At 39.5% G+C, this 23377-nt stretch overlaps 1 protein-coding gene across 2 annotated transcripts in view; it reads left to right on the top strand.

Annotated features, from left to right (window-relative positions):
• The first annotated feature begins 489 nt into the window (after positions 1–489).
• The window catches only part of RB1 (RB transcriptional corepressor 1), a 72794-nt gene continuing 49906 nt past the window's right edge, over positions 490–23377 (top strand). The window contains exons 1-10 of one of the 2 annotated variants that reach the window (XM_068182161.1): positions 490–683; positions 862–979; positions 10848–10960; positions 12899–13033; positions 13950–13988; positions 14768–14835; positions 16297–16407; positions 18588–18736; positions 19468–19545; positions 23075–23184. In XM_068182161.1, the coding sequence (XP_068038262.1) occupies positions 595–683; positions 862–979; positions 10848–10960; positions 12899–13033; positions 13950–13988; positions 14768–14835; positions 16297–16407; positions 18588–18736; positions 19468–19545; positions 23075–23184 (1010 nt within the window). In that variant the 5' untranslated portion in view covers positions 490–594. The remainder of the gene's footprint in view (positions 684–861; positions 980–10847; positions 10961–12898; positions 13034–13949; positions 13989–14767; positions 14836–16296; positions 16408–18587; positions 18737–19467; positions 19546–23074; positions 23185–23377) is intronic. The other variant, XM_068182160.1, reaches the window with a different exon arrangement.

The raw sequence follows: 23377 nt of genomic DNA, 5'->3' as shown, positions 1-23377 counted from the left end.
CCAGGATGCCATTGGCCTTCTTGGCCACCTGGGCACACTCTGGCTCATGTTCAGCTGCTGTTGACCAGCACCCCCAGGTCCTTTTCCCCGGGGCCACCTTCCAGCCACTCTGTCACCAGCCTGCAGCGCTGCCAGGAGCTGTTGTGGCCAAAGTGCAGGACCCGGCATTTGGTCTGGCCGAACCAACAGATCCTAAAGGATGTGCAATTCTTGCTCCGCTCTGCACCTGTACAGTCATTCTGTATAGTTATTCTTATACACAGGCCTGCGTTCCTTCCCACCTCACGGAAAAGATGTATCGGCTGTACTCGCTGAGTACCTGAAGTGTCAGGCATGGCGGGGCTGCCGTCCCTGTCCCGGCCGCGGTACCCGGGCTGTTCTGCGAGGCCGGGCCGGGCCTCACCGCCTCCGCCGCCCGGTCCCGCCCCGTGTCCGGGGCCGCGGGCGGGGCGGGGGCGCGGTCGCCGGCGCGGAAGTGACGGAGAGTGGCGGTGACGCCGTTTTCCCGCGGTTCGGGCGGCGGGCGGGGGCCGGGAGCCGGCGGCCCCTGGTTAGTGCCGCCCGCGGCGGGCGCTCCCGGGAGCCGCTCCCGCCATGCCGCCCAAGCCCCCGCGCAGGGCGGGCGCCGCCAGGACGCAGCGCCCCAGCCCCGACGGCGGCTCCGCGCCGCCCGCCGCCCCCCGGTAGGCGGCCGGGCCGGGAGCGGGCTGGAGGCGGGCGGGCCGCCCAGGGGCTCTCAGCGCCCGGGAGTCCGGGATGTGGGGCGGTGTCACCGGGGCGGCTCTGGCAGCGGGTGGTTTGGCTTCCGTGGTCGCCCCGCGGTCCCGTGTCCCCGCTGGCGATGTGCGATGCTTTTCCTAGGGTCGAGGTCGGCGAAGCGGACTTCGTCGTGCTGTGTGACGCGCTGAAGGTGCCGGAGAGCGTGAGGGAGAAAGCGTGGAAGACGTACGAGAGCTTGTCGGCGGCGGAGGGAGCTCTGGTGAGTAGCTGCTGCTCGCAGCACCGCTCGGCAGCAGAGTCTGTCCTGTGCCCCAGCTCAGATACTGAGCCGTGACTTGGCTGCAGCCGCGGCCGAGCGTCCCACGGCCAAAGCTCGCGTACTGTGACTTTGCTTTTTCCCAGTGAAGGTAGACTGAAGGGGGGTGTTGCCATGTTCACGTCTGTGTAAACTATCTTCTGTAGATTGCCCTTTTTTAATATTTTGCGATAAAGGTACGTGCTTAGGAGTCATTTTAGGTTACTAACAAGTGGCAGTAGAAAACAGCACCATGCAATCAGCTAATTCTTCAAACTGCAAGTTATTGCAAATATGTCTTAGTCAGCTTTATACAGGTAGTCTTACTGTGTGTTTCTGTGTATTTTTTTCCCCTCTGCATCCTTTATGAGGCTGCAGAAAGGGTATGGAGATGACTATTGCAGAGACAGGAACGTTTCCTTTTTTGTTGCATAATGTTAACCTGTCCTTATCATTGAGGCATTTCCGTTCAAAATAGTCATTGGGCATGTGCAAACAGATTAATAAAGTGTTAGGGCCTTTCTTGATTTTTGCTTTTCCTTCTCCTCAGTATGACTGCTGTGTCAACAAGCTGGCTCAAAGGACAGCTATAATACAGCTAAAACATGGCAGAAGCTTTGTTGTAGAGTCCTGATGCAGTTTCATAATACCTAGCTGGGGTGTTATTCCCACTCTCTGGACTTGCATTGATGTACATGTTCTGACTTCTGCTTACCCTTCTGCAACTTAAGCTGACCTGTCACAGCTATGCTGTCGCTACTGATAGTTTGTAATCTGTGTTTTTTAAACTGCAGTGTGGATATACCAGGTCTTGATGCATTCACATCATGGACTAACAATCGCATGGAAGAGAGACTGTGCACAGCTCTTTCAGTAACAGATACAATTTCTGGTCATGGATGTTCATGGGAAGCATTTACCTAAAATCATAGTCGAGTTCCCCTGTAAGAATGAAAACAGGAGCAGTCAGTTCCCTTGACTGAAAAAAACAAGGCAGGTTGCATTATAATCCTGCAAATTTCATTTACAGGTAAAGTTTTGTTTTCACTGATCATTACTCAGCAGTGGCCAGATTAGATACATGGTGTTTGAAACATTTCAGCATCTGGAGATTGCTTCCTTTACCTATTCAGAACCAGACCTTCATTATGATCTATAACTAATATCTGTTGTCTTGCAATTAAAATTGATTGTTGAGAGCCTTTCAATGTACAGGGGAAAAAAATTACATTATATTTCAGTCCAAGGCCTTTCTCTCAGACTTAGAGATCTATCTGCAGGGTGTTGAAATGAGTAAGCTGTCAAGTGTGTGCATCCATGGGGACCTGGAAGGCACTGGAGTTGCTACTTCTAGCTGAGAGCAGGCTTCATCTGACTCTGAAGTCAAGCAAAGTAACAGCCTGGCTAATTGCTGCTTCTTTCCCAAGTCAAGCTGTTATGGTAAGCCTGGCTTCTCAGGATGACTCTCTAGTTCAAGTTGCAGGGATTCAGGAGGAGGCTGCTCTTTTCTTCCCTCTTGTAAAGGTATTATGTTGGAGGGGCTGTCCCAGGGTTTGTCCTGCAAGCACCAGCTGCATGTGTTTTAATCAGTGAGGTTCAGTAGTAACCTGTTCAATTCTGAACTGGAACAGAAGCTGTGCAGCAGCTTTCTGTTCTCAAGCAAAAAGTTAAACACCAGGCCACCAGTTGAGACAAATACTTACCAGAACACTTCTGTTTAGCAGTGTAGTTGGTTTGACTTGAGAAAGCTTAAATCATAAGGCTGCTGATGGAAATAGAGGTAGCATCTAAGAATCCCTCCTCTCAAACCATTTACAAAGTACGAAGACCTGAAACCTTGCCTTTCTTGGCTCACTGGCCTTGTTATATTGTGGTTGATACTAGAATTGTGCCTGCCAAATCTCCGAGGACATGAAGGGCACTTTTAGTGGTAACTAGGAAGCAGCGTGGCCCAGACTTTAGGTACCATGGTAACTGGCAGATACTGAGGGTGCAGATGTGGGTTAGGATGCAGTCTGAACGTCTGCTATATCCTTGCTCAGTTAACATTTAGTGACTTGAAATGAAAACATCTTGTAGTACTGTCCTTTTTGAGTCGCTTAGGGTACATATCCAGAGACTTTGCAAACCAGGTACATGTGGCTTAAAAGTATAAAGCAATTATTTTTGGCACACATATACATAAAAAATTGCTAGACTGTTGTGACCTACCAGCCTAAATGTGCCTGTGCTTCAGTGAGACATTTTAGTGGCCAGGCAGGCATCAGCCAGGAGGAGATATCTGCTACTCCCTGGAATGAATGCCAATGCTCATTGGAGCCACTGCTTTTTTTCCTTCAGGATGTCTTAGCTTTCCACTCTGATATTTTTTCTTTTGAGCATTTGAGCTACGAGTGATGATACTTTGAAATTTCAGCTTTCTTATCTTGCACTTCCTTTCCATGCACTGTAGCTTTCCTTTCAGTGCTCTCCAGTTATCTGTTTCCACAGCATGTGAGTCAAGGATATACAGGTGCACCCTATTGCAGCTGGGCTGTGAGTCCTTGAAACAGCTGAACCTCTTTGAGAGGTGTGGAGGAGGAGCAAGGTGACAAGAGAGAGATGGTAACACAACTTTTCTGGAAAATGTGGCTGACCTCTAGTTGTAAAAGCCAGGTCTGCAGAGGAGGTTAACAGCACAGCTGTCTGTTAAATATGGTGGTGTTTTCCTTCATAGTAGGAGAACATTAAAGCTTCCCTCTGTGACAGCTGAGTTTTATGACATTCTTCTACAATAAAATGGTAACTCAAAATCTCCAAGAACCCCAAATGCTCAATCAGCACTCTTGGTGTGTGGGATGAAGGAAAGTGTCTGATGTGTAATCAGAGAGATGTTTCTTTTTAATATCTTTTCATATCTGGTGAACTCCCACACAAGCTTATTGCGAACATGGAAGTGTTTATCTAAACGGGAGATTTTCACTGGTGTCATACAAATACTTCCTTCTATTATTTATTTTCTTTAATAAACCAAGCTACCTAGATGAACAGAATCTTAGAGTTGTAGTTTTTACAGTCTTAGTTTCAAAACTTTTACACTCTGATTGTTGGCTTACCATTTGCTCTGATCCTTGCTTCTCTTGTGCTCTTTTTGTAACCTGAAATCTGTATTATGAACCAATAGTACTTGTAAATTCTAGGTGGAATGAATAGATTTAGTGGAATTACTAATGTACTTTGGTGAGCAGCATGTGATTGTTGGTGTAAGGGATATTAGAAGTAGTCAAGGAAGCCATAGTAATACTGCTATGAAGAAGCTCAGGGTGTTTGTTATGTTCTGCTACTCTTTGTTTTGGTAGATAACAACTCAATGAGAATCTGAAGTAGAATATGGGGTGATATAAGCAGGAAAGAAAAGCTTGAGCAAATTGTTGCTGAATATATTGGAAAGAACCCATGTGAGGAACAGATGATATGGTGACTAAATTGGAACCAAACTTCTCCAAAGAAAAATTGAAGTGGTTTAAGAAATGGATAGAATTTTGAGTCTGCCAAGGACCTTAAGGCATAGGGGTCTGGTATGCTTCGAGCTCATCGGCTTAGTTGGCTGTAATATGTGGTGCGTGGGTAGGAGCTCCATTTTTTGTTGGCTTTTCATAGCACTGTTTGGGAAATGTGGCTCACTGATGTCCTGCTGCAGCTCAGCTGCTTGGAGTCAGGAATTCCTGAGCCATTTTTATCAAGTATTTGTCTAACCTGCTATTAAAAAATTGTCATGGTGAAAGATCTTGCAGTCTGCATAGTTAGGTTTTCCTAATTTAGCTTTATTTGCCCATTTATTTTTCGCCCAAGTGCTGTACTAATTTGTTTTTGTTATAATTCAAGCCAGTGGTGTAAAATTCTGTACCAACCAATTCTGTACCCCATGAGAGATGTATTATTGCTGCCTTTTCCTTCAGAAATTCTCTAGCATATGAAGACATGCTAGGCATTTTTCCTTGTCTCCAATTACTTTTCTTTCATCCTGAAATTCTCCCCAACTGGTGACTTACACTGGTATGCAGATGCTGCAGAGCACTTGATTTGTGCAGGAGTTGAACTGCTTTCTTAGTGAAGAAAATGTACAAGGTAAACTGTAGCTTAACTTGAGGAATGAAATAAAGACTACTTAAATATGGAAGGTTGGTCTGCATAGACCAAAGAGTTCATGTTCAGCAGGTCAAGTGTCCACAGTCCATAAAATTTCACATTTAAATTGCATAAATTCCTTTTGGTTGTGGTTTCTTACTAAAAAGAGAGTATTTTAATTGGTAAGCCACCTCATCCTCATGTTAAAAGACAGAGAGGCCTCTTGCTTTTGGCAAAAGCATGAAACATGAGAGCTAACAAAGTATTTTCTGTCTAGACTTTGTCTTTAATTTATAGAACTGCAGCTGAACTGAACCTGAATCCATTGAAGCTTTGGATGGATGAGCAAAATTACAGATATTTTAGGATCCTCTGTTATTAAAAAAAGAAGAGCTACTGAAAGTCCCAAAACAAACAAATCATCTCCATGGCTCTTGCTGATGATATTCGGTATCTTAGCAGCAGATGCACTGCTTGTATGTGCCCTTGGACTTTAAAAGCTCAGGCAACTGGTATAGTTTCTTTTTTTACTCATCTTTTACCTATCCTGGGGAGAGATTGATGACCTCTCCAGTCTTGCTGCATGTAAAAGTGTAATGGGAACTTTGCATATCAGATGAACTATTTTTACTAGTTCAGTACTTTCCATTGACTTGATTACTTTCAGCTAGTATTATATTTGAATTTGATCTCCTCTGTTGTGAGCTGATAATAATCTTCCATCCCAGACAATGTTCAATAGAAAATTTAAAACTGGTATTGCTGAAAAATGGAGGATCTGTCTTTACACAGAACTTCTTATATGTAGACAGGGCTTATAATGGTCACAGATATTTTTTTCACTGGGATATTTTTCCTGCAGATTTTTATTCTGAACAGTTTTCTATTGTGAGAGTTTCTTGAGTCTACTCTCCAGTCATCTTCTACCCACTGTAGTCATAAACCTGTAAAGTCAGAATGGTTTGGGTTGGAAGGAACCTTTAGAGGTCATCTCATTCCAACCTCCCTGCTATGGGCAGGGACCTTCCACTAGACCAGATTGCTCGGTGCTCCATCCAACTTGGCCTTGAACCCTTCCAGGGACGGGGCATCCAGAGCTTCTCTGGTCAGCCTGTCTTGTTGTGTCATCACTCTCACAGTTAAGACTTTCTTCCTAATCCTGATCTAAACCTGCTCTCATTCATTTTGAAGCCATTCCCCCTTGTCCTATCACTACATGCACTTGTAAAAAGTCCCTCTCCATCTCTCTTATAGTTCCCTTGAGGTACTGGAACATGCTGTAAGATCTCCCTGAAGTCTCTTCTTCTCCAGGCTGAACAACCCCAACTCTCTCCAGCCCCCTGATCATCTCTGTAACCACCTTTGGACTATCTCTAACAAATGTATGTGTTCTTGTGCCATCAAGCTAGTTCTCTATATTGATTGGAATGTAGTAATTGAGATTGTACGTTAGGAAGCCAAGTTCTGTATCTTCCTCTTTGAAAATCAAGTGCTTGATATTTACAGTGAGACAACCTATATCCCATTTGATTCAAGTACCCATCTGTGTTTGCATATTTCTCATGTACATTTCCCTTGACCTTTTTTTACACATCACCATTTGAAGTTTCTATTTCTGGGTCACTTTTGTAGGCTGTCATCAAAATTGTTATCAGTGTTGGCAGAAGAGTAAACATCTCTAACTGCATACTAAAGCTGAGACTTCCTGTGACCATCTCCTCCTTGGGACTGTTTGGCACTGGAGAACCTCTGGAGGCAGAGAACGGAATTTATTCCTATTAGTGCCTTTAACACCTTTCAGCTGCATTTGTAAAGAAGAGAGGCAAGAATCCCATTTTGCAATAATTAAGCGTTGGATGAGCATTTTAAGCTAATGAGTCTTCCCAGGTTGTTTTCACTAGATTTAAATAAACTAGTCATCTGGTAAAAATCAGATAGAATAAAAGTCGTGGTAAGTCCAGAATGAGAAATATTTTGAAAATTTTTGTAAGAGGATCTTTTCCTACAGAAAACAATATTGATTATGCAGAACTGACCTTAGGATCTTTTCCTACAGAAAATGATATTGATTATGCAGAACTGACCTACATTGCCAAAAGTTATAGCATAGCTTCCTTGGAATCCTAAATAAAAGATGATAAAAAGAGAAGGAAATCTATGTGGACTACTAGATGTTAAATAATCTTAGGACTAGTGATTGGTAGGTAGGCTTTGCTTCATGATGACTTGAATTAAGGTCACTGCAAGTCATGTTACTGAAACTGAAGCACAGCCAAGGGCAGGTGTTGAGCTGTTGTCCTGCCCATTTTCTGTAGTGATGCTGTATCAACAAAGATCTTGAGTCAGACTGGTGAAGAAGAAAACATGCAGCAATTAATTTCAGGCTATGAATTTGTCTTCATTTCATTCCCATGCATTCAAGTCCCTGTGAGATGAATCATCTGCTTTGGCTGTAAACAGAGCAAAATAGTTGGAAGAAGTGATTCTGCTGTGTTTTTTGTTCAGCAGTCAACTTTAACTCATTTGTATAGGAAAGAAGAGAACTTTGGGGAGGGAAGGGGTGTGAAGAGGAGAGTTCTTATGAGTGTAACTTACCAGGAAGATATTTCCTTATCTTTTCTCCCCTTCCTCTGCCCTATGATGCTTATATTTGTTGTGGTTTCAGCTGGAATAAAGCTGATTTTGTTCCCAGTAGCTGGTATAGTGCTGTGTTTTGGATTTAGCAATGCTGGTGTTCAGTTCTTGCTAAGTAGTACTTGCCCTAAATCAAGGACTTTTCAGGTTCCCATGTTTTGCCAATGGGTATGCACACAAAGATCTGGAGGGAGCATGACCAGGACAGGTGTCCTGAGCTGGCCAAAGAACTTCATGCCCACTATATAAATTGTATTGGAGTTGTGCTGGGAGTTGCTGATTGCTGCTCAGGGATGGGCTGGGCATTGTTCAGTGTGTGGTGAGCAAATGTATTGAGCATCACTTGTTTCTGTCGGGTTTTATGCCTCTCTCTTTTATTACCGTTGCAGTTATTATTAGTGTTGTTGTTGTTATTATTGCTGCATTTTATTTTGTTCCAGCTATTAAATGGTTCTTTTCTGAAGCAGTGATGGTTGGTTTCTGACACTCCTCACCACTGCGGGGACTAGAAGTGAGCAAGCAGCTGTGTAGTACTTAGTTGCTAGCTGGGGTTAAACCACAACAATATTTATGGGTTAAAAACACTGGAATCTTCATGCATGGCTATGGCAGATACCTTTTTTTCTGAGAAAACTGCAGTTCACCTGTGTCTTTGGTTGTTTTAACCAGCAGCAGCTGGTGGGGTAGTCCCAGTCTGGTATTCTTTCATGTTTTCATCTCCTTCCTCTCTCAACTATGTTATAAGACAGGCATGCTCAGACATTTTCTTTGCTATTGGGAAAAAACCCCAACCCATGATCTATTTATCTTGGGTTGTGTGTAATTTTTCTTGTTAGGCCAGCAGTCATCCAACATCTTGTGTTGAGGAGAAGGTGTCCAAAGCATCATGTACCATCAACAATGGGTGTGGGAGTAGTCCCGATACTGGAGTTTGGCTGTTTGTAATGGTTTGAATCTCAAGGATTGCTAGGCTGCCTCTGAGACTGCTTGTTTAATGGTAGAAACAAATGAGTTGTTACCTCCAACCATACTGGACAAGGAGTTTAAAGGTCGTTCTTGAAAAACAAGACCTCTCTCCTATCAAATAAAGCATTGCTGTGGCCTTCTAGCATTCATCCTGCCAGAGTTGAGCTAGACTGCCCAGGAAAGCTAGGCTTGTTTGGATAGGCAACAAACCAGGAACAATTTCATCGCTTGGTAGCACTCAGTCCTCCTGTCCTATGAGATGTTGTGTTTACGGGACAACATCATGGCCTGAATTTGCAGGAGCATGGAGTGAAAGGAACTTATTTAATAAACAAGGTCAGCTGACTCCAGGGGCAGGGGTGTGCTCAGTGTGAGTAGTCTTCCTTCTTGGTAGTTCACTAGCTAGCATTAACCTTCATAATTTTTTGTATCCCTTTGTGTATCAACAAATGCATCTCAGTCTGTTAACAGCTTATTTCAAAATAATTGTCTCTTGTGCAAGGAGTCATGATTTGTAGAAACACTCAAATAGGAATGCAGGAACCAAATAGTGACTTAAATAATTGTCAGTTGTCACATTGTTGAGGGTGGCTGGTTAGTTTTATATTGAAGTCTGTTCTATAACTATTAACAATTGCACAAGCCAGTCAAAGTTTTTCTTCTTTGGAGAAAGCCCCCAGCCACTCTTCCCTGATGTATAAATACTGTTTCCAAGAAAGACACAGAACAACTATCACCAAAACAAAACAAAATGTTGGCAGTAATAGTGAAATTGTATCATTTATGGGCACAGTGGATTACTGGTCATGGTTACACTGCTGAATAAGCAAGGACATGAGTGGATGCTGACAGTGCAGAGGATTTCGGAGCAGGTTTGGAAGACCACATAAGATGGAGTGAGCTAGGTCTGGTGCAGTCTTACTCTTACTGCGTTTGGGGAACATCTTCTAGAGTGAACAGGCCCCTGCAACTCACATTGGTGTTGTCTAGGAGGCAGCTAGGTGGAGTGATCAGGGAAAGGATAAAAACATAGGCCAGGGAGTAGGCTAAAGCTAAGGAGTGTAGAAGGGCAGGAATGCGGTGTTTCCCTTCACTTGCTCCCGGTGCTCCATTTCACCTCTGTCCTCTAACAGATGTCATGTCCGACCTAGAGCTGTGGAGAATGCATTCAGATCCTGCTCCTTTGCTGTGGGCCTGGGTGGTGTTGCAGTTTTATTTACAAGGATGCTGGATGTCTAAAAAGTATTTACAAGTTTGCTATTTCTGCAGTTTTGGCTTGCACCCATGCCTAATGTCTTCAAGATAGCTTTGTTTCCAAAACTTGGGATATACCTGCTTTAGGGCTTTTTTTCCATAATTCTACAAGTTCTTCAGGGATTATCCGCTGAGTTGCTGTTTTGGTGGAAGGGTATTGGAATCTTAAGTGATGCCTGTCTGGCTTCGAGTGAGTGGCTTGTGAACCATCATCAGGAGTTCTACTCCATGTGGATGCTGTGTCTGTCATTGTGGGTTGGCTTCTTTTGATGAAGGATGATTGGTTATAACCTGCATCTTCTAAATAGCAGAAGGCAGACTTTAAATGTAGATGTATAGTAGGAAAATGGCTGGAAGTGCTTGTTACTATCACATTTTACTAAGCAGAGATGAGTTTATGGTTCGGCAAACCACAGTGATTAGTGGTTGACACAGCTGTACTCATTTATGAGTTTATTGCCTATCATTGTAAAGATTTCAATTATGCTTTTTATGACTAGGCTTCTTATTCCTTAACTTTCAGTGTTTTGTTATGATCAAATATGGTAATTTAGGAAAAAAAAAAGAATCGTGACTTGTACTTTGTATAAACATTCCATGGAACCAAAACTTGTATTTTGAAGCTTTGCTGAATTGTATGGTAAAATTGATCTTGTATTGTAGGAATAAGAGTTCAAATGTTTGGTCTTTTACCTGTATTGTAAAACCTGTAATCATTTTCTGCTGTAAAATAATTGGCTGTCACAGTCAAATGTTTGTTTAAGGATGTTTTGTTTAACCATTTCTAAACATGTTTGGACAAATTATTGCCTTCCTTGCATTACCCATTTCTATTATTAATAAAAACTATTTCTTCTCTTTTTTCAAAAAGGCTTGTAACACAAAGAAAAAGGAAACGTGGGGTGTGTGTATCTTTATTGTAGCAATTGATCTGGATGAAGTGACATTTACTTTCACTGAGCTTTTGAAAAGTATAAACATAAGGTAAGTCAGTTTAAGTGTGTGACTTTAGATTTCAACAATTAACTTGTCAACATTTTTATAAATTGAATGTTTTTAAAGCATAGTGAATCTTTGTGCATATCAGACGTTGACTTTACAATGAAAGTTACTTAAGGAAATTATGAATATATTGGTAAACTAGAAGTCTTGCTGTCATATTTTAGTTGAGGGAACAGTGATACTTGTTTGTTTAATCTGTGGTTGGCTTTTGTTGTATCACTCATCTCATTCTTACTCTCCCTAAAGTGTTCATCCGTTTAGGTTGGTGCAAATTGCACTTAAAATATTTCTTTCTTTCTTTCTGTCTTTACCTCTATGATGATTTTCCATAAAACCTTTTTCCCAGCATTAGGCTTAGGCTAAATCAAGAAGTGGGGAAAAGAAGTGTTACTCTTCAAGCAGTTTACTAGCATGCTGCTCTTTCTCAAACATTTGAATGCCAAGCTAAACTTTGTACTTTCATATGCTCTTTTTGCTGAGGGTGTGTTACTGTTATATTGTATATTATTTAAATTTCTTACACAGAAGTTAAGATTATAGTATCTGCTTTTAAGGTAAATTTAGGTGGGAACAGCAACCTTGTGTTGCATTCATCTAAGGAAAGAATTCCAGTGCCATCTCCCTAGGAGCTGTGCCGTGTGTGGAAAGCGTGTGCAGGAGCAGAGCCTCTCGATACTCTAGGGCAGGAGGCTAAGTCCTGGCAATAACCTCAGGCTTGGGCCAGAATATCCTTTTCCTTGAAGTAGTCTGTTATGGTTGGACTTCTCCGTGCCCTCTTCTACCTTGCATCATCTCCCAGAGCAGGGTCAGGTGCAATGTTTTGACTTAATCTCTTCAGTGTTGGCTGCCTTGGAACCGCGTGAAAGCCAGTTGCATTTGCACAGCAACGTCCAGCATGTTCCAGCCAGTTCCACAGACAAACTTGTGCTGAAAAGTGAGAGACTTTTTCCCTTAGGTTTTCAAACAGTAAGCTGTTACTCTGCTGATTGTGATGCAATACTCAGTTGCTTGTTAGCCCTGGGCTTTTTCTCAGCTATAAGGTCAAACTGGCAGAGATTTCTACTAGTCATCCTCTAGAGCCTTCAGATATATTGGAAAGATCTTTTATTCCATGTAAGCATTCTTAAATGAGCTTCTGACTGGTTTTGTATCTTTAATCTAACAAAGATCAAAAAAATCTCTCAGAATATTATATTCTGATAAGGGATCAAAATATATTTGATACAGTTGAAATATTGAAAATATTTGATAGCTTCCTTCTTTTTAATTTTTAGGAATCTGCTCATTTTAGTTATGAACGTAACAAAAGGTTTCCTTGGTGGCCATAATATTACATGGATGGGTAGGGAGAACTTTGATCTCTTGTGTAATAATATTTTCAAAGGGTGGAGATGCTGTGTTGAAAGACTTGAAATTCTATATAATTCAAGGCATCCATCTCAGTTTTCATTCCTAGGTCTTTCTTTAGCATGGATGGAGCCAAGGTTCGCGTTCTTGTAGTAGTGGAAGCATTTCTAAAGTAGAGCAGGAGAGCTGAGACGTGTGTTGGATATTTGTGGTATTACCAGTAGAGCAAGAACAAAGGTGTGTCTAGTTAGCAAATTCTGACTTCCAGAGATAATATCTGTGCTAGGCAAGAAAATTTTCCTTCTATAGTAGAGCCTGTATTGTGAGATACCTCTAAACAGTATTCCTCCTCTCTGGAAAATGTGAAGGTGGGGCTCAAGGTAAACAAGTAACATTTCCCAAGGCAAGGGTTCAGTCAGTGGTGATAGTAGTAAGAACATGCTGGAGTCTCGTGAAGTAACAATTGGGTTTTCATGGAGATGTGTTTTTATTTTCTCTTTTAAAAGAGCTATTTCAGAATACCTGTTTTCACAAATTATGATAATGTGTCATCTTTTTTTCCCCTTTTTTCAGTGTATGCACATTTTTTCAGTTTCTAAAAGAGGTGGATGTTAACATGGATACTGTAAGCACTAAAGTTGATAGCACTGTATCAAGGCTGAAAAAGAAATACGATGTATTATTTGCACTATACCACAAGTTTGAAAGGTAGTGTGTGCTTTTTCATTTTGATATTGATTTCTTTGTCTGTCAACATTTAAGTATTTGAATTTTTCAAATTGTATGTTATAGGAGCCCATTTACGCTGTGTGGGCTAATATTTGCAGAACAGTGAAATTGAGCTGTTTACATGCATTAAATAAACACCTCTTACTTTTTACTCCGTGAGTATAACAATGTTGTGTTAAACAACCACCTTGCTGCAGTACAAACAGTAGTAAGAGTAGCATGACAAGTGATAGCTACTCACTTTAGGCTTTTTACAGATATAGAGAGGATTGGTTTACTATCTAAATATTTTTTTTTTACTTAACATTTTGCCTTCTGAATCACAGAAGACTCTCAAATATCTCTTAAATAACCATTGAAATAGGTAGGAGATCACCCTTGGATAGTTTATAGAATGAAGGCATATATGTCCTAGTTTGTTTTTGACTAAATGGAATTTTTTTCTTGAAATGGTATGTACCTAGAGTAATTGGAAAGTGACTTTATGCCACAAGGCTTGCAGTGACACTGAAGAAATACTAAATATTTTTAAATGCCCTTTTATAGTGTGTTTTGCACAGCTGTAGCACACTTGGCTGTGTCGTACAAAACACTGAGTAACAATGTATGTACAAATCTTGTCTTTCTGGAAGAAAGCAATTTTACTATACCAAGCTAAAGTTGTTTTGCTGTCTAAGCTTTGATGTAAATATGCAAACAGCAACAATATTTTAGGCTTGGCAGGGCTGTAGTTGATCTGTTGTTAACTGTTGAGTCAACTGTTTTTTTTTTTTTTTTTAAGTTAGAAAAATGTTTTGTGAACTGGTATCTTTTATAACTGTGTTGAAGTCAGAGATATTGCATAGTTTGCTTGCAAAAGCATATTCAAAAATAAGAATTTATTTTGATTTTCTAGGACTTGTGGCCTTATTTATCTGGAACAACCTAGTAGTGAGTAAGTTTGATTTTCCTAAATTGTTTGTCAAGATATGATGTAAAACACGATGGCGTGTTATCTTTTAACACTCCAGAACTGGCCTAAGTTGTAGAATGCTGTGTATTTAGATTTAGTGTGGATTTTGAATTTCAATGAGATTATGGGAGATGCAGAAATTATGTATATGTCACATATATATCTCTCTATATGTGATCTATACATGTTATGCATATTATATAAGTGTATTCTTATAAAAAGTGTGTATATATGTGTATGTATATATAAGTAGATATGTATCATATTGTACTTACAGATATATTTTTTTTATATCTATCCCTCATCCATGACACATTGCCACCCAATGGCGTATGTCTTGGCATGGTGGAAATGAACGTTGGGATGGAGAGTGAGCGTCCTAATCACAGCAACAAATGACTGTACTAAAAGATGCCGTAACAACTCCCCAGTGAGCTTGAGTTGGTGCTGTGGCTGGAGAGTAGGGCATTGTCAAAGACACAAGAGAAGACAGCTCAGAGCAGTTGAATTGTCTACATTCAGTTTCTTTCCCGAGGATGATGCAGATATTTCCTGATTCTTGAATGGCTTTACAGGGACTTAAGTTTTTCAAATATGTAGTCATAATTACAGAGGGAATGGAATGAGATTTATAGTAAACTTAACTGCATGGGAAATGTTGCATGTTGTTAAAAAGTTCCATAGACAGAGGCATGTTTTCAAACATTGTAGTTTAAATTATTACAGAGCTATCAATGCAAAGTGTTTTTATTTCCCTGCAGGATTTCTGCTGAACTCAGTTCTGTATTAGTCCTAAAAAATTACTGGATTACTTTTTTGCTGGCAAAAGGTGAGTTTTGGTTAAAGCACAGTAATTTTGATGAATATTTTTGTTTACATGTCCAACATGAGACTTGTATACTTATTACAAATAAGTATTGTACAGACCCAGAATGTTTTGATTGCCTGGCTTTTGTAATTGCTCAATAATATTTCTTTATACACAGTTTGGCTGTTCTTCTCACTGATACACTTTCTGTATATAAACATATAGTTAAGCTTTCTAAAATTTCTATGATTTTTTTTTTCTTTAAAGGTTGCTGTTCTGTATTTAAGTCTATTCTGAGGTGCTTTGTAGTCTGCCAGCATTTTAATAATGGATAATTACTTTTAAAAACTGGCATATTTTTAAAAATAAGCTTATATATATATTATAAATCATATTCAATAAATTTAATTATAAGGTATTATAGTAAGTCTCTGAAAGCATGTCCTTTGAATGCTACAAATCTTTCTTGAAAAGTTGTAAGTTACAATTAATGCTGAGTGATGAAATGTTTATAGTCCATGGAGTTCCTGTCCCATTGTACTCCTACTAAAAGGAATGAATCGTGTATCTCAAGTGCTGCTTACTGCAGGTGTGTTTTATCAGTGAAGTGTATGCATCTCTGCTTTCAAAATCAGACTTAGATCAGCTCAGTTTTTTGGAGCTTTGTCACTAGAACTCTCCAAGTGTAAGCATAAAGCAAAACCCACAAAAGTTTTTTTTAGCCTGCCTTTTCTTGAGAACAAAGAAAGCTGAAATTTACTAGAAAACAGTTGGAGCTTCAGAAGAGCCTGAGTGATTCTTGCTACTTCTGATAGAAAATAAATATGAAAATTGCACGTGTAAGTAGAGCACAGGTAGATCTGTAGCTGTTCAAAATCACTATCGACTTCCTGAATTTTTCGTGGCAATGCACACTATCTTGGGACGGCCCTGTAGATCTTCTCTGGCATATAAGTCATAATTTGGGAGAAACTGGAATAATGCAGCTCTAAAAGTGCTCTTCATGCTATTACTTGTGTGACTTTTAAGTAATTTCATAAAAATTTGACAGGCTGAGCCTACAGTGTGATATCATGTTTTAAATTTCTCTTCACTGTATACTAGCGGCTCCTGCTTTCTGAATATTTAGCAGCTTTCAAAAAAGCTTGCATGAGACCACAGAAAAGAAAGCAGGGAAGAATTACACAGAAATAAGAGGTTATTCTTTTACAGTAAAAATAAAAATCAGGGCTGAGCACTGGGGGCAGGATTTTGTCCACAGTATTTTTGTGTGTATGTTCTCTCTAAAACCGCAAACGGAAGCGCCATGAGTTATAAAATGAATAGCTTTTAAAGAGCACTGGCATCCTGTATGATGCTTCCTGAATCCTAGAGGTAGTGTTCTACTATATGAACTTCCAAATCTTTGTTTTGCAAAATGACTTCTAGAATTAAGTCAACCATTCTCAAAAAGGTTTTCTTTACCCTTTTAAATATTTGCAGGTAAAGTGTTGCAAGTGGAAGATGACCTGGTGATTTCTTTCCAGTTGTTGCTGTGTGTCTTAGATTATTTTATCAAACTGTCACCTCCTGCTATGCTCAAGGAACCATACAGTAAGATTTTTTGGGTTTTTCATTGAAGTAGAAAGTAAATTTATATTTCTATTAGCCAAGCTAACATTCATAATTAACATAATTAAACTTCTTAAGCTTATTGAAATGCATTTTTTTCTGTTTTGGTTAAATTTACATGATAGTGAACTTGAATTCAATTACCTGAATGTGGCAGTATATTTAATATAATTTTTGCTATGTCCACTCCCCATACTAGTTGTTTAGGGACTTGTTAAAACAGCAAGTCTGATTTGGTAAAAGAATTCAGGTTCTGGATAGATTATAACTGAGAACTATTATTTAGGTTTGTCTTGAGTTACAAAAGGGAAAGTGGTGGTATGACTCTTACTTCATTGATGTTTAACAGTGTGACAGCATCAGAAATGTACAAGATACTGGACTGTACAGATATTTAAAACAAATATACACTGGATAGCAGCTCAAAATAAAAGAGTAGAGGTAAAATGTAGACAGCTTTGCTTTTATTACATCCTGTTTGCTATTGCAAGTGTCACTATTTTAAGTAAAAATATAGTGCGTGTTCTCTATAAAAACTTCTATTCAGCAGTAAGCTTTTACCCATTAAGTTTTTTTATATCTAAAACCTGGAAAACATCACTAAAAAGTTAGAGAAAGTAAATATTTATAAAAAAATTAAAAGATAGAATTCTATTTAACTTAACTGTTTTCTTCAGCAAGCTATGGGATTAATATACTGAAATATTTGGAGCCACAGGATGTGACTCAGTTTTTTAGTAATTAGTTTATCCTCTGGTGGGTTAAGATGCAACCCTAGTATATTTAGCCTAAATCTATTTGCTTTATTTCTTTCTTTGTCAACTAAACATCCACCTAGGTTGCAATGTCGTACAATAGATAAGGTATTCACTACTATATTCTTTAAATTCCGTGTTTTGGAGATATTTATCTGACCTAGTGATTATTTGTTGCAGGTAAGAAAAAATAACCTTGGTCTTATTCTAATGTGAATAAAGGATGGACTTAGGACAAGCAGATCCCTGCTTTCCTCCAGTACTATTTTGAATTTAAATTTGTCATTCCTCGTAGGACAGACTTATTTGCTGCTGATTATTTCAGATGTTATAAAGCAGCTCCTTTTCAAAAACCACTGAATTGAAACAACCTGGTTTTGAATTCTGTGTTCACACTGATTTATTTTTTCGTAGTGAAACCGTGCAGCTCATTTTTAGAAACAGTTTGGTTCTGTGCATCATATCTTGAAAAAAATTCTGCCACTTGAGAATAATTTGCAGATATGAGTGTCACTGTCCTAAGTGCAAAACACTGAGTTTCTAATGTGAAGTGTCAAACAGCTCTGCATTCTTTGAGAAAATAAGACAATGTATTGTTCAAACCCTCGTGATGAAGAGGCTTCGTGTTGTGATAAATGATGTCAAGCTTTATGATCTAAGACTGAGGGGATTATGATGCAACCACCTCTGCAGTGTAGTTTTTCAGTTTCTCAGAACAGTTGTCAAATGCAAATGAAGTTACAGGTGAGAACAGCATGCTGATTAGAGTGTCAGGTTTAAACCAACAATATTAATCATATTAATGTACGTTACTAATATAATTCACATATTTAAGCCATCTGTTTTGCGTTTAACAAAATGAAATATTTTTATCTCACAGTATTAAGGTTTTTTTATATTTTCTTCTAGGAAGGTTTGTTTGTTTCTGCTTGTATGTCTGGGGGTATTTGAGGAAAGGAGGAATTCCCTCCAGGACCATATTCCAGGTTCCCACCATCACTTAAGTCCTGTATTAATTTTTTTGTCCTTCAGCTTCTTGTTTTATACTTCTTTAAAAATAGAAAAAAAAAATTATTCATCTGTGAAAAGATAAGTGTTTCCTAGCTTTGCAAAACAGATTCTCAGTTAAAGCTACTTGCAGAGACTGGTGTTACATTCTGTGTAGAGTAGCTTCTTAAAACCAAAATGTCCAAATATTGATACAGGAATTTTAAAATTAATTTTCTTTTTGTATAGACTTTCTGTAATGAGAGTTTCATACCTAGCTGAATGGATGAAAAAGAAAATATATGTAAGGGGAAGACCTGACAAAGTATATGGGAAGTAGAATCTTGTAGGTTTAATAAGTTAAATTTCTTCTTTCTTAAGGTGGCTCTAACCTTGTGATGGTTCTGAATATCTTTCCAGAATCTTCTGTGTCTGCAGTGACTGTAAATGGTTCAGCTCGCACTCCTCGAAGAGGTCAGAACAGGAGTTCACGTACTGCAAAGCAGCTTGATACTGACACAAAAATTATCGAAATCCTTTGTAAAGAGCATGATTGTAATTTAGATGAGGTAATGCCTGCACTTCAAAGTCTGATAGATCTTGCTGCTAGACTCCTTCTGGAATATGTATTTATTTAAATGGTCTTTTTAAAAAATGTCTATTTGTGCCAGCTTAACTATTGTCATGTAATTACCTTCAGTAGTGAAGGTATTTTATCATTTTACCTAGTTTCTCTAGTCACTAGTTTGAAAAACAAATAAAAACCACTCAAAACAAGCCCTTTGGTATGGGTGATAATTTTGCTAGTGTAACTGTTTTGTGAAGAATACAATATAAAGTTACAGGCTGATCACAGCATGTAGCATATGAATGCAGGGCTGCTCTGATGGAGTTTCACAGCTGCATCCCATGGTGAGAAAATGTATGCAAAAAGCACATTGCTTCTGTGAGAGATCTTAAAGACCCTATTCACCTTTCCCTCTGCTGTTAAATCTATTTCTGTGTAAAAAGGACTGATTTTTGAATATCTAAGTGGATGATGGAAGCAGAAATGTGAGAGGGCTGGAAAGAGTGCCGTTCTTTTTTACTTTAATCACTTAGCATTCCAGCAAAGGATTGTATTTGTATGCTTACATATCACTGTGTTTTGGATGTATAGCAAGTTTTGTTCTTGCTTTATTGAAAACAAAACACAGTGCATTACAGAACTGTCTTAGTTTCTTGATTTAAAGATGCAAAAGCAGTGCATGCATGGCTGACTCTCTACCTTGCTAATGTTACATTTTTTCCTTTTTTTTAGGTCAAAAATGTGTATTTCACAAGCTTCATTCCTTTCCTGAATTCTGCTGGTATTTTAGCTTCAAATGGACTACCAGAGGTAAGTGGAGGAATTTAAGACATTGTGGTGGGCAGACCCTGGCTGGGTGCCAGGAACCCACCAAAGCCACTCTTTTAACTCCTCTCTGTAGCAGAATTGGGAGAGAAAATATAACAAAAGGTTCACGAGTTTAGATTGCTCACCAAATACCACCACTGGCAAAACAGACTCAGCTTATGGATGTTAGTTGAATTTACTGCCCACAAAATTAGAGCAGGATAATAAGTAAAATAAATGTTAAAAAACCTTCCCCCCACCCCTGCCTCCTTCCAAGGCTCAACCTGCTCCCTGTCAGCAGTGCCAGGAGATGGAGAGTCAGTTTATCACATGCTCCTGCCACTGCATAGGGAGTGGAGTCCTTCCCCTGCTCCAGTGGGGGGTCCTTCCTACAGGAGAACATCCTCCATGAATTTCTTCAACATGAGTCCATTCCACAGGCAACAGTTCTGCACAATACTACTCCAGTGTGGGTCCCCCCAAGGGTCACAAGTCCTACCAGGAAACTTCTTCCAGGGTGGGCTCCCTCTCCATGGGTCTGCAAGTCCCTACCAGGACCCTGCTCCAGCATGGGCCTCCCATGGGGTCACAGCCTCCTCTCAGGCACCCACCTCCTCCACAGGATCTCTGTGGGTGGATCTCTGAATCCCACGGACCTCCCTGGGCTGCAGGGGCACTTCCTGCATCACCATGGTCTGCAGCAGGGGCTGCAGGGAAATCCCAGCTCTGGCACCTGGAGCACCTCCTGACCCTCTCCTTCTCCACTGACCTTGGTGTCTGCAGAGTTGCTTCTTTCACATACTTTCACAGCTCTTTTCTCAGACAGCAGTTCTTGCTGAGTAATAACTTCTTTCCTTTCATAAATGTTATCACAGAGGCACTACTATAATTCCAGATTGGCCCAGCCTTGACTTGGTAGAAAGGGTCTCTCCTGGAGCCATCAGGATTGGCTCTGCTGGACATGGGCAAAGCTTCTAGCAGCTTTTCACTGAAGCCGCCCCTGTAGCCCCCGCGAGCTACCAAAACCTTCCCGTGCAAACGCAATACAGATAGTTCAACAGCTGTGTTTTACTTCATGACAAGCTGCTTAAGATGCCCTTTACCCGTTGGTGGAGTTCTAATAGGTTCTTCTAAAACCTTGTAGCAAAATGAAATGTTTTTTAGGAATGTGGGCTAGCAGGGATTCCAGAATTCATAAAGTATATTTAACTTATACTTTTGAATTTAATAAATTAATCACCTGAGGCTAAGCCAGGCTTTGCGCAAAGCAAAAAGGTTTTGCTCCAAGCGTAAGAGTTGCGTATCCATAACCTTGGTAAGGCCATTCATCTAAAATACAACTATTACAGTATTAGTTCTCTGAAGTCACTCTATAAATGCTTAAAGTCTTAAATTACACACCTTAATTTAAATATAAATGAGACATGTTATTGTAGTGTTGTTGGAAAGATATCCAGAAGATTAGTCTCAGTTTCGCAACTTGGCAGAGTTTGGATTGCTGTGTCTGTGCAGAATTACTTTCATCTTGCTGAGCTGTTGCCTGGATGCAGCAGACTCTAGTTCTATGCAATTGCATCCAGAGTGCATTTCAATAGGTGACTTCTTGCAGTGTGTTTACATTCATCATTATTAAAAGTGTAAGTTTAGCTGTGTGTCACCAATAGATGTGGTAACCTGAAAGTAAGCATCTCTGAAGCTGATCAGAGCAATGAGTCTGCAGGGCTCAATCAAATGTATCTTCTGTTCAGTGTCATAGTGAGTTGGCTCGGGAACAAAGTACAGGATTCACTGAAGATCTTAATCTCTTCCTAAATTAATTTCGTGGTATCAGTAGCCTGTTTAGACTTTTTAATTTATGTGTGTATGTATAGTTGGGAAACCCTATATGAACTTCCAGGCAAAGGTCATTATATCTCTTATTCTCAAATCAGAGGGTTTTCATCCAAGGCTGTTCAACTTCAGCACAATATCAAAATTATTAGCATAAGACTTGCTGGTGAAACTTTTGCAAAAGGGTGCATTTGAAGAAAAATTGAGTCACATGATCTTTGCTCCTTAACCTTGAATGCCAGAGCTGTATTTCAGAGGTAGTTGGTTCATACATGTAATCAGCTAACCAATAATCATGGATGAGATCATCAGTACAATAGCTAGTAATGTGGTACATTTAAATTGACTTTCATAAAAAACCACCAAGCTTTTGAAAAATATTAATGTTCCTTCCAAAGCAAGAAAAGCTTTTGAGGCTTAATGTTGGTATTTTGTCTTTCCCACATTTTTGCTGGTCAGGCTTTATGCGCTGCTGAATAGATTGATACAGAACTCTTATTTTTGACTGAAGGTTTCTTCCAAGTTAGCCCAGTACAGCCATCTTGTCTAAGCGCTGCTGGTTTTTTTAGAAATTTATGAAATACTGAAATACTTTAGATGAAAAGAATGGATAAGTCATTAAGAAGATAACAAAAATGAAAATGTAATTAAGTTTTTAAATAAAAAGAATAGTGATAATGAGAATTGAAATATAATCTTTAGTTTAATAGACCTAGTCTCAAAGTTTTAATTGTGAGATCAATTTGGAGCAAATCCATTTGGCAGAGGTAAAGAAGAGGGTAAGGAGCAAAGCTGTATAGGAGGCATTTGCAGCTTTCTCTCTCTTGAGACTGAGAGGGGACTAATTTGGGTTCATATGCATTGTTGTCTGTTTTTCTAGCAGGAATTTGCCAGAGCACAGCATCATTTATAAGTTTAAGGGCTCAGGGAGCAGATATTGAGGTGGCTGCATTCTTCTGCATGAGCACAACAGCAGATTTGGAGGGCCAGATAAAAAACTGCAGACTTGCAGTTAATGTTAGTCACTGAAAGTAAAAATAGAAGTAATTAAAAAATATTCAGAAAAATCCAATAAACTTCTCTATGCAAAGTGAATTCATATCAATCTGGGATTTAGTCAATTAAGAAACTTTTAACAGTTAGTAAAAAACCTACCGTGTGGCTATGAAATAACAAATCTATTTTTGTAGCAATAGGCATGTCTCTTAAGAGCTACTCCAGTGCAAATATATTAATATAAAATGAGGAGACTTCTACTGAGGAAAAGATGGTTTGAGTTTAGGCCTTGTCGTCCAAACCAGCAAAGACAGGGACTGAGCCAATTGCCCAACAGCTGTTATAAGAACAAGCATTTTAAATTTCCTGCTCTTTGAGACATGCCTTTTTCTGGAAGGAAAGATTTAAAAATGTGGGAATGTTAGTTTGGTTTGCAGGTCTGTTTCCTAATCTAGCTACTTTTACAGTGTCAAGACCTACATTTCATCAAAAAAATTCTTTTGATCTTGGATTGTTTTCTCTTATAAACAGTAATTTCCTCTGGGTATGTTTCTGCTGTTGTATAATAAATAACTTTGTGAGCTCCAAGGTTATTCTTTTAGCATTTCAGCATTGCAGTCATGAAGTAGGAATAACTTCAGTATTCAGTAGATTGTCAAACTTGCTCCAGTAAAATAAATTGGCGTTTTTTCAATGTCTTTTTGAGGTTGAAGTTATCTTGAAACAGTATGACGAGCTCTATGTCAAGAACAAAGATATAGATGCGAGACTATTTCTGAATCACGACGAGACTCTGCAGCCTGATGTCAGAGCATGGTAATATTTACATTTTCTGCTTTCATTCCATACTAGAGAATGTGAACTTGTGTTGCTCTCTGCCCCCTTGTGTTATAAATGGAGATCTCTCTATCCTGTTGACCTGCTAGCTTTGTAGCTCAGCTAAGGTATTTCTGGCATCACCAGACTTGCTTTACATCATCACTTAAATAATTAGGGAGCATATGACTGT

Source organism: Anomalospiza imberbis, chromosome 2 (genome assembly GCF_031753505.1).
Source record: "Anomalospiza imberbis isolate Cuckoo-Finch-1a 21T00152 chromosome 2, ASM3175350v1, whole genome shotgun sequence".
Taxonomy (NCBI): domain Eukaryota; kingdom Metazoa; phylum Chordata; class Aves; order Passeriformes; family Viduidae; genus Anomalospiza; species Anomalospiza imberbis.
This window is presented reverse-complemented; position numbering and strand designations above follow the sequence as displayed.